General features: G+C 36.4%; 1 protein-coding gene across 1 annotated transcript; it reads left to right on the top strand.

Annotated features, from left to right (window-relative positions):
• The first annotated feature begins 10950 nt into the window (after nt 1-10950).
• On the top strand, nt 10951-12224 carry LOC132062419 (uncharacterized). The gene is made up of 2 exons (XM_059454994.1): nt 10951-11063; nt 11141-12224. The coding sequence occupies exons 1-2, from the start codon at nt 10951-10953 to the stop codon at nt 12222-12224; spliced, it is 1197 nt and encodes a 398-aa protein (XP_059310977.1).
• The last annotated feature ends 270 nt before the right edge of the window (nt 12225-12494 follow it).

The following is a 12494-nucleotide window of genomic DNA, read 5'->3' as shown; positions in this document are numbered from 1 at the left end:
TCATCATGAATGCGCATACACATCCTATATCAAACTAGATTGATCTATTATGGGCCTTAGTCTCAGGCGATTATGGCATTGTGTAGTCATTAAACTCGTCGGCTGTAAACGTGATCCCAACGTGAAGCAATCGACTAAAACAACTAAAAAATGGGGAAAACCACCTAGTAGTAGTATTGTATCAAACTGTCTCATACGATCTTATTAAACACTAAAGAACCCATATAAACTTCCTTTCTTTCAAAATAGAGAATACATGTGTTTGCTAACAAAGAACTTGAGCGTATCAGCAAAGAAAATAATTGCAAGCTTAAGATTCCTAATTTGACTTAGCGCATACATATCTAGGCTATATCAAACTGAAGGAAAACAGCAAAGAAGGCATATAGCAAGGAGGTAAAGGCAGAATTTGAGAATTACAAAACTGGAGTTCTCCACGACAGAATGCACATATTTTTTTATCCAATTCTCAACGCTGAAAACTAATGACAGAATCCTGGTACTCAAACATATGTATAGGCTGCACTAGCACGAACTTACTTTAAAGCAAAATTAGTGTTAATACCATGACGCGAATACATAATCCAAATAGAGTACAAACTAATTTTGTTAAACAAAGATTCAACACTGATTACGCTAATTTCCTTAAGCAAAATAGGACACGGTATACCTGCTACCCTAATTTGAAACTATGCAGAAAATAGAAGAGTTGAATCAAACTAAGACATTGTGGGCAGTTGACTGAAACGGTTATTTTCACTCTTGAAACAAAATAACAAACTGAAAATAAATGGGGGGAGATCCAAATCTAGCACGCTGTTTCTAAGCGACAGGGGACATTATTAGCCCAAGAGATGGAATAGAGTGTATTCATATATGAATATCTTATAGGCATGATTCTTACAACTTTGCGTAGAGGTAGAATCAAACTGTCCATGAAATCAAACCAGCTGGTTCTTGACTTAAAACAAACTAAAACAGAACTAGCAAATAAACATGACAAAACAAACAGGCTGAAAGCATCGAATAATCCTTATTAACTTATAACTAAACTAAATCTCAAAGCATAAAACAAACTCAACCTTATGCAAGAAATCATTCTTGCGCTTCAAATAAATTTATCAATCAACAGACTAATAACTTTACTGATTAGTAACAACGATCTGAAGACAGTTCTAAAAAAAGAATGTGGGAGGAGATTCGAAGATATGATTCAAATAGAACCTAATTTATACTTTGCGTTAATCCCCTTAAGCTAGTTCATTTTTGGACAAACAAAAGGGTAGCGAGAACTGTAATGGGCTCATATTTCGCAAGTTCGATGAAAAGAGAAATAATCTCAACAACGGCACAACGACATAAATCGAAACAAAGCTATAACTCATTTCCATTCCGATTGAGATTAAACGATTAGACCTTAACTAGCATTCTGAATTCTATATAAATGAACTAAAATATTAAACACAAAGGACATAACTGAAGCAAAAGAGATGGAGAGTCAATGACCTTTTGTTGGTGCAGCGAATAAGGCGTCGACGGTCTCGAATCTACACTCCCGAACCCGATTAAAGTAACTAAAATTTCAGCTCGGAAAATGGAAATGGAGTAATATATGGCTATTTTTAGACTGAGGCTATGTTGATGATAATTTTCAGCCTCAAAATCTTATATTTCGCAGAAGTACTTTCTGATTTAAAAGAATATCAAGATAAAAACCAAGGCTTGATGACCGAAAACAACCCCCCCCCCCCCCCGACTGAAGTGTTCAAGAGGCATTTATAGGAGTAGAAAAATTAGGGTTTTGTCTCTCATTTTTGGGCGGGATTTGAAGTGGGATTTTTAGTTGAATTTCGAAAACGAATCAAAAAACCGATCCGTTGAATCTGAAGCCCTTTGTTTTGTATCCACAGCTTTTCAGCTAAAGGAAAAAAAATATTTTCGTCGTCTTGTGTTGACTCGATCGTTCCAGGTAGGAGAGATAAAAACTTGTATGTAAATGGAGTGGCAAATCTGTCCTAGTTGAAAGGGGACTGAGCTTTCGCTGAAATGGGGATGAGAGAGGAATAATGATGAAGAGAAAGGAAACGAGAGAGGTGAGAGGAGAGAGAGACGAGAAGGAGGGAGGCTGAAGTTGTTTAGGGATAGAGATGTTGAGGTCAAGAAAAGGCCGGTCGGGTCGGGCATTGGCCGGATCGGGAAAGGTTTTGTGGGTGACGGTTTGATCGTCATTACTTTGGTCGAACTTTCATGGCCCTTTCTTCCTTTAATTAATTTATTTGAACTACTAATTTAATAACTAGTATAATATATATTATGATAAATTATGATTAATAATGATATTAATAGTAGTAGAAATAGTAGTGAAAATAAAATACTTAACTCGTCAATAAATTTAGAAGCTCCAGAAAACAAATTGAATTAAAGGAGGGACAAAATTGGGTGTCAACACCTCCCCAGTAGACGATGCCGAGTATCAGCGTGATTGGTATGCTCCACCTCATCCGGAGTTACTAGGTCCAGATTTTGGGAGTCAGTTTGAGTTATATAGACATGATGGGTTGGCCGGGGCCCTGTCCTGACCACAGTATAGTTTGTTCTTCTTAGAGGCTTGTAAACGCATCTTGTATGTACAGTATATCAACCTGGTGGCCTTGTCGGCCCTTATATATATGTTATTTTGGATTGATCCCATATCAGTTGAGATAGTTGTTATTATAGATTGTTCTGAGCGCGGCCTTCTCGACCTATAATTATATTTCTTTTATTACAGATTGGCCTTGTCGGCCAGATTACTTGTATGTATGTTCAGGATTTGTGAGTTATAGATGGTACGCTTGGGGTCAAGTAAGGCACCGGGTGCCGGCCACGCCTTCCCAAGTTTGGGGCGTGACATTGGAATCTGTTCGAAGTGGGTAATTTCATTTGAAATCAGGTCTTTTAAATCGATTTGTGGTTTTTCCATACAAATAGGGGTACGAGTGTGAATTTTGAAGACGGCAGGGGTATATTTATCCACAATCACTAACGGAGGGTAAAGTTAGCTGTTAAAACAAAGTAGAAGGGTATATTTGACCCTATTCCCTAAAACAAAACTCATTTTTAGATCCAACTTTATACCTGATGTCTTTCACTGCGTGGCACACAAATGGTGTGTGTACTGGTTTCTAGACACACACATATCTCATGTCAATTATAATAAATTTTATATTTTTTGTTAGTTAAGTCTATAATTTAAAACTATGTTTTGAGGCCTAAAATGAAATTAAAAGATAAAAAATACTAATGTTAGTCATTTGAAGTTAGAATATCTTCTGAATAATATTGCTATTTCACTAAAATGTTGGTACTTGAATTCAAAAAAAAATTGATGGCGTTTAAATCAACAAAGATGAGCAATTCAGTTAAATTAGATATTATATGTAGTTACCACACTTCTATTTTTTGAGGTGCACACATTTTTGGGTCATATCTTACCTAAGATTTCTTTATAGAGTATGTTTCCTGTAATGATATTGATATCCTTCTTATGGTACAAAGTTTTGGTAGATTTGAGTAAAACATGTCGTCGGAAAATGTGATAGATGTTTAACTCTACTTTTTATTTAATGCAAAATACAAACGTAATGGAGTATTTTCTGGTTAAATGTAAAAGGATATTCTTGATATTCCTACATGAGAAGTTAGACTTGTTATGGAAAGAAACAAAAGCTGGACGATTTTTGCTATGTACCAACTTTTTTAAAAAGTCTACAGTTATAGTTAGACGACACTTTATTTTGTAAATACTAGATGAAGACAACATAGACTATGATGTTCAGGTAGATAATATCTCAGATAGTCATTCAACTATGGGTGTTTAACTCAGAAAGTCACTCAACTATGAGTGTTTCACTCAGAAAGTCACTCAATTTTGTAATCTAACCAGAAAGTCACTCAATTATGGGTGTTTTATTCAGAAAGTCACTCAACTTTTTCTAACCAGAAAGTCACTCAACTATTGATGTTTCAATCAGAACGTCACTCAGCCTATTTAAGTGACTTTTTAATTACATTTTGCTGATTTTATTTAAAGTCAAAATTGTAAGAAATAAACAAGTACTTTAAAAAATAAAAATAAAAAGATGTACATTTGATTGAACTGATGAAAATATAAAAAGACAATAAATCTGATGGGACAATAACCGATTTAATTTGTGTGATTCAATTAATGGAAATTACTTGGTGAAAACCCAAAAACTATCCTAGGATACCTTTTAGGCTTAATGCATATGCGGCCCCCTAAACTTGCTTTTTTTTTTTTTTTTTTTTTTTCATTTTCATTTTTGCACCTCAATCCAAGTCATTGTTTACAACCCCGAACTCGTCCTCAAATGTGTCTATCAAATATAATCCGACTTACATAGTATTCCATCTTCAATGTAGCAACATGCTAACAAAGACGGAGCCAGGATTTAAAGTCTGGGGGTTCGAATCATAAGACAGGACAACGACCTCAAGCTAATGTATAACAACCGTTAAACTAACGAACAAGTATCAGTATTTAATATATTAAAAAACCCTAGCTTTTTTGAAAATTGATTTTTGATTTTGCTTTGTGAAAGAGAAAGATGAAAAAGAATGGTAACGTACTGCGTACAAGTTGTTTGCTTTTTTGCTTTTGGGTTTGGATTTTGTTAATTTTATATTTTGTTTTTACAAAATAAAGTGTTAAAAAGGGAGTATAATAATCTGTAGATAACTACAAGGGAAAACATACCCCCAAATCCCAATGGAAAAAACTGCACGGTTCAGTTGTTTTAATTTCTTCTAATTTTAAAAAAGAATTATAAAAGGAAATCTTGCTTTATACCAAAGAAAACAAAAAAGAAAGCAGTGGCGCTTGTGGGATTCAAACCCGCATCTCAGGTGGGAAGACACTTCGCTAGGCTCTGCCTAGCCACTGAACCGTCTGCTTATTTATGTATAAGGGTTGGCAAGTAAATATTATGTATATTCACTAATTTTTCTAGTACAAATACAAGGTCTACGAAAAAGCTATTGGGTTCGGCCGAACCCCTCTATAACACTGTAGCTCCGCCCCTGCATGCTAATATATATTCTAATTTAATTATGCTATCTTTTAGCTAAGATTAGCAGCATTTGAGAGGGAAAAAAGAGTAGCTCTTAATTAATCAGGCAGTGGAAGAGCAGAACCAGCAGAAACCAACACATTCATGACCTAAATAATAACTTACAACTTGTCTAAAATAGTACTCCACCTTTATTTCCCCAATTTAATTTCTGCTTTTAATAAAAATCAGAAAACACTCGTCCAAAGAGGTGTAGCTGCAAATCTTCAAAATGTTTTGCTTCTAGTCGATACTCATTAGCTTCGTACTTTCAAGAAAGAAGAAACCAACAATTGCTAGGTTATTGAGCTGACCATTATAAGTTTTGTAATAAATACATGATATTGAACGAGTATACAACATGTTAACATCTAAATATTTATCCAAATTCCATTTTTCTTTTCTCTCAACTGTTTAATTATCTGATTTTTTAGGAGAATTCTTATTTCGTTTCATTTCCTTTCTAATAGTTTTATTTAAATGAACTCCATATATAATGATAATATAACAATAAATGCTAGAGAAGTATGATTAAATTTAGAGGGTTTGATGGACACATTTGGAAATGAGTTCAGGGGTTCAATAGGAACAACACTTAGTTGAGGTGCCAACATGGAAAAAAGAAACAAGTTTAGAGGGCCGCATATGCATTAAGTCTCCTTTTATAATGGTACTTACATTGAATGAAGAATCATATAAATTATATTGTGACAAAAATCACAGTCAGTCCAAAAGGGTCCGGAGCCAAAAGGGTATAAAAATACACGGTATAAACCAAAAGGGGACGGCCAAAAATTTACATACCAAAAGGGGTATAACGTGGATCAGCCCACGTTATACCCCAATTTTTTTTTTTAATTGTCAGAATCTTGAGCCGGAAAAAAAAAAATTATTTGTAAAACGTGGAGGGATCCACGTTTTACAAATTAATGAAACGTAAAACGTGGATCCCTCCACGTTTTACGTTTCATTAATTTTTTCCCGCACGGTCTAGCGTTTTGTTTGACGTTACCTCTATTTAAATCATATTCGGCTATGTTTTTAATAAAAAAAATTTATTGATTTTTTTAATTTTTAAAGCATATAGTTAATTTTAGTGAATAACTCAAATAAATATTTTAACGCATATAATAATTAAATATGTGTTATATATGCAAACAGAAATAAAAAAATAAAATATAAGTTAAATAAACGTCACACATTAACTAAGTACTAAATGTTAAATTACATGATAAATAAGACGTTGTCTCTATTTAAATCATACTCGGCTGTGTTTATAATAAAAAAAAATTATTGATTTTTTTAAAGCATATAGTTAATTTCAGTGATTAACTGAAATAAATATTTTAACACATGCAATAATTAAATATGTGTTATATATGAGAACATAAATAAAAAAAAAATTGGCAAATTTTTTTTGTGCAACAGTTAGTGTGTTTTTTCATACTTTGACCAACGATTAGTCGTATGTCAAGACTCCGAAACGTTAATATTTTATATAGAACCTGATATTTTTTTCTGCGTACAATAACGTAGGCTCAATACATCAAGGATACATATACGTTCAGATCGTCATTTTAGGGGTTGAAAAGGTGCCCGAAGTAAGTTTTGTTTGAAAAAACTTAGTGTTTGACTGTAAGGTTATTTTAGTCAACTTTATATGTCGAGAAAATTAGTCAGCTTTATTTTCAAAAATTGAAACCGCGTGAAATTGACATTCACGACTACATTACCCGGATTTTTACGTTGAAATCTATTGCGTATCATCATCTTATAAGTAAATAAAACTGAAAATTTCGTGGCCAATTTGGGGGAAAATTGAAATCGAATGGGATAAAAGGTGTTTTTTTTAAAATCGGCTCAGCCAAACCGCCTTGCGGCAGCTTGTCCGCATAGATCTCGAAAAAATACGCAAGTTCAAAAAAAAAAAAAACGCATAAAACGGACGTCCGAGCGCAAAGTTATGACCATCTAAAGTTTGACCACTTTACAACTAGTTTTTCTCCTTATACTTCGGGCACCTTTCAACCCCTAAAATGACGATCTGAACGTATATGTATCCTTGATGTATTGAGCCTACATTATTGTACGCGTAAAAAAATATCGGAGTTCTATATAAAATATTGACGTTTCGGAGTCTTGACACACGACTAATCGTTGGTCAAAGTATGAAAAAACACACTAACTGTTGTACAAAAAAAATTTGCCAATTTTTTTTTTTATTTATGTTCACATATATAACACATATTAATTATTGCATGTGTTAAAATATTTATTTCAGTTAATCACTGAAATTAACTATATGCTTTAAAAAAATCAATAAATTTTTTTATTAAAAACACAGCCGAGTATGATTTAAATAGAGACAACGTCTTATTTATCATGTAATTTAACATTTATTACTTAGTTAATGTGTGACTTTTATTTAACTTATATTTTATTTTTTATTTCTGTTTGCATATATAACACATATTTAATTATTATATGCGTTAAAATATTTATTTGAGTTATTCACTAAAATTAACTATATGCTTTAAAATTTAAAAAAATCAATAATTTTTTTATATTAAAAACATAGCCGAATATGATTTAAATAGAGGTAACGTCAAACAAAACCCTAGACCGTGCGGGAAAAAATTAATGAAACGTAAAACGTGGAGGGATCCACGTTTTACGTTTCATTAATTTGTAAACGTGGATCCCTCCACGTTTTACAAATAATTTTTTTTTCCGGCTCAAGATTCGACAATTAAAAAAAAAAAAAAATTGGGGTATAACGTGGGGCCGATCCACGTTATACCCCTTTTGGTATGTAAATTTTTGGCCGTCCCCTTTTGGTTTATACCGTGTATTTTTATACCCTTTTGGCTCCGGACCCCAGTCCAAAACGTTAATTGTTACCAAATTAGATAAAAGAACAGTGGCTTTCACGAATATCTCCTTCTATTATCTTATAAATGGATACTTGTTTATTTCTTACAATCTTGGCTTTAAATAAAAATCAGCAAAATATAATTAAAAAATCACTTAAACAGGTTGAGTGACTTTCGGAGTAAAACACCATAGTTGAGTGACTTTCCGGTTAAAAAACAAAGTTGAGTGGCTTTCTAAGTAAAACACCCATAGTTGAGTGATTTTTTTGTTAGAAAACAAAAGTTAAGCGACTTTCTGATTAGAAAACAAAGTTGAGTGACTTTCTGAGTGAAATACTCACAGTTGAGTGACCATCTGAGATATTATCTCGATGTTAAGGCTGTTAGCTCTATTTTTGTCAAACCTAAAACACTGCAAGAATTTCTTCTCTATGCGACAATTTGGGCTGATTGCACCTACTCAATCCACATGGAAAAAAATATTGAAAATAGAAATGGTGAATATATGCTACAAATTTCTCATTGTCATTTGGTTGTTGGTTATGTAAACTTTCCCTCAACCTCAAACAATGCTGATGCAACTTTGTCAAAAGCACTGCCTGTCAAAAATGGAGCCCTACTGCAAAATTTTTAGAACGCTGTGATCAAACTTAAAAAAATCGGTTATTACCTTGACAAACAAAAGGGATATAAAAACTGCTAAATAGACATACATAAAACAGTGTAGAACAAAAATCTCCAAAGGGTTGTGTCGGATATATCCTTTCAGTGAAATGTCTTCAAAAACTCATTCTATTCCCTTCCCAAAAAAAAAAAAAAAAAAAAGAGAGGCATAATTTGCCTTAATTAGCAGAGCAAGAAAAGATTCTGACAGGATTTAGTGTTCCAAAGAGTAAAGCTACATGCAGCGAACTTCACAGTCCAAGCTATCTCCATTGCGACTCAGTAAATAATCATCAGTCATTTTTTTCCTCGTACAACATGCCCAACCAATTCTAATTCAACTTCACCAAAAGGATGATAAGAAGCATGCTTTAATTTCAAGATAAGTAAAAAATACAAAATCAACAGTTCATTTAGATAATAATATCAAGTGTAACTCATCTACCTTCTGATTTAGGTAAAAAGAGTTAGTGATCCCTGCATCTCATAATCAGTTTAACTTACAATCTGTTCTACCCCTCAACTGATTATGGGATGTGGCACAAAGCAACAAACTTGTCAAATTAAAACATAATGCTTACTTGGGGACCATGCTGCTTGCATAAAACAGGTGTAGAAATAAGAAAATTCTAACATTTTATTGGTTGGATTCTCATCATATTGTATACGGGTAAAACCGAGGATATGGACATGCTCGGTTTCCCGTTGTCGTGGTTATGTTCGGGCACGATACAACCGGCTTATCGAGGATGAGGCTTCGAGCTCGATCCGGAACGAGGCGTTAAAGGAGAAGCGGTTAACTGCCATAAGGAGAAGACCGGAATATCCGCCCCCAACCGGATATTTCGGCGTCAATCTCAGCAACAGCTGTCCCCAGATTTCTTTTCCTTACTTAGAATTGTACTAGGGTTAGAACTCCTCTGTTATATAAAGAGGAGGTCCCCATCCATTGGAGGGGCTTGGCAACAGAAAGAGGAAAGAGTTCATGCAAAAAAGCAATAGAACCATCTGAGTTCCTTCATATTTTTCTAAGTTTATCTTCATTATTCATTGTGTAACCACCCGGCAGAGGGGTTCGACCTCGGTTTCGATACCCGAGGCCAGTCATCATTAATATTTGGTCAGATCTGCTTCTTTATTTACTTATATGTTTACCTTGTAACCTCATCTTGAATTGAATTGAGCCACATATCTTTGGCATCACGCATAAATTTAATTGTTCTCCATTTTAAGGTTAAATAGTTTGGCGCCCACCATGGGGCCAGAAATAGTAGTGCCGGTTCAATACGAATTCTGGTTACACTCGATATTTTACACTTGTTCTTTAAGGTTTGATTTCAGGTATACCAGATTCCCATTCCGTCAACTTTCAAGTCGAGCCAAGTCATCATGAACATAACGATGGGGGCGTACCTAACAACAACGCGCCTCCTGTTAATCCTATTCAAGCCAGATCATCGGTGGGCAACGTACCAGCCGGCGAGAATAATGGAGCCATGCTGCAACAACTCCAAAACCAGTTAGACATGGATATAGCCCAATTACAGGCCCAGCAAGAGATCATAGCGCAATTGCAGAACCGGAATCAGGCACCCGATATTGCTCCATCAGAACAGACCCAGGATACGGAAGAAAGGCACGTTGCTTGGAATAACGAGAACCATCTTGGGCAGAGCGACGAACTGATCAGAACGCTTGAGGAATTGACGAAACGAGTCGAGTCCGGCGAAAAGAAGATAGAGACAAACGATAAGAAGGTGGAGAACTACAACTCAAGGGTCGATCAGATTCCGGGGGCCCCACCGGTGTTAAAGGGATCGGATTCGAAAAAATTCATCCAAATGCCATTTTCGCCGAGTGCGGCGTCGATGAAAATCCCTAAGAGATTTCGCATGCCCGATATCCCGAAGTATAATGGGACAACGGACCCAAATGAACATGTGACTGCATATACGTGTGCTATTAAGGGCAATGATCTCGCCGATGACGAAAGGGAATCAATGCTGCTTAAGAAATTTGGGGAAACCCTGTTGAAGGGGGCAATGATTTGGTACCACAACTTGCCCGAGCATTCAATTGATTCATTTGCCATGCTCGCTGATGCTTTCGTCAAGGCCCATGCCGGGGCCATCAAGGTCGAAACCCGAAAATCGAACCTGTTTAACGTCAAGCAGCGAGATGACGAGACCCTACGCTAGTTTATGGATCGATTCTAAATGGAGCGCATGTACTTACCTCCGGTCACTGACGATTGAGTCATTCAGGCTTTCACTCAAGGGCTCAATTCAATAAGCTTGATCACATCTATGGAGCTAAAGCAAAATCTGATAGAGTACCCGGCGATCGCCTGGGCTGATGTACACAACAGATATCAATCGAAGATCAGGGTCGAAGATGATAAGATTCTGAGGACCGGCCGGTATTATGGCATTCTGGTAAAGGGAGTGACCGATTGAAGAGGGCGGCAGATCTTGATTCCATATCATCGTATGACAGGTACCAACTTTACCCGCTCGATCGAAGGGGAAATAGGCGCAACGACGAATCGGGCAAGACTAATAGAAGAAATGATCGAAGGAACGATCGAGGCCAAAGTAGTCGGAGACTGATAAACAGAAATGTTGCCGATAGAACCTCAGGAAACAAAGAAACTCCAAGGTTATCCGAGTATAATTTCTGCGTAGATGTAGCGACCATAGCGGCGGCCGTTATCCGTAACAGAGAAACAAGGCATCCAAGACCAATCCAGTCTGATCCAGAGAAGCGGGATAAAAGTCTTATTTGCAAATACCATCACACTCACGGCCATCGAATCGAAGATTGTCTGCAGCTGAGAGAGGAGGTTGCCCGTCTATTCAATTTGGGACACCTTCGAGAATTCCTAAGTGAACGAGCAAAAACGCATTTCAAGAACGTGGACTCTAACAAGCAGGATAGGCCGGACGAGCCTCAGCAGGTGATACACATGATCATGGGAGGAACAGACGCTCCCATTGGGCCGGTCGTAAAATGCACCAAGATTTTCATAACAAGGGAAAAGTGCATTCGGAATGACTACCCCGATGGTCCTATCTCGTTTGGCAACGAGGAAATGGAAGGCATCGCCCAGCCTCATAACGACGCACTAGTAATATCTGTCTTTGCCAATAAATTTAGAATCAAACGTGTGCTAATTGATCCAAGTAGCTCGGCTAATATCATTCGATGGAGAGTCATCGAGCAGCTGGGACTACTAGATCAGATCGTACTAGCAATACAAGTCCTCAACGGATTCAACATGGTATGCGAGACGACGAAGGGTGAGATCACTTTACCGATCAACATGGAAGGAACTACGCAACAGACAAAATTTTATGTGACAGAGGGAGACATGGGATACAATGCATTACTGGAAAGACCGTGGATTCACCTCGTGAGAGCGGTCCCCTCAACTATGCATCAGGTATTGAAATTTCCGACCCCAAAAGGTATCAAAACCGTCCGTGGTAAACAACAGGCCGCAAAGGAAATGTTCGCGGTTGAAGAATCTGTTAAGATTATAAAGGTGCCGAATCGGAACGAAGGGAAGAATGCCAAATAACAATCACAGATTCCTATCTCGAAATCCTCTGAAGATCGGAACAGAGACACACCAGACGAAGAGTAAAAGTTCAGAGTATCAAGGACCTTTGTGGCGCCCGATGATTCAGATGCCACTAAATCCACGGTCGAATCACACTGTTCGTTCACCCATCGGAAAAGAAGGTATACCTGGGCACGGGGTTAACACCCAAGCTCAGAATTTTTTTTATTGAATTTCTTAAAGATAACTCAGATTGCTTTGCTTGGTCCCATTTAGGCCGTGACGGTA

The sequence above is a fragment of the Lycium ferocissimum genome, chromosome 7, assembly GCF_029784015.1.
Source record: "Lycium ferocissimum isolate CSIRO_LF1 chromosome 7, AGI_CSIRO_Lferr_CH_V1, whole genome shotgun sequence".
Lineage (NCBI taxonomy): Eukaryota > Viridiplantae > Streptophyta > Magnoliopsida > Solanales > Solanaceae > Lycium > Lycium ferocissimum.
The sequence above is the reverse complement of the archived record's forward strand: the minus strand, read 5'-3'. Positions and strand labels throughout refer to the sequence as shown.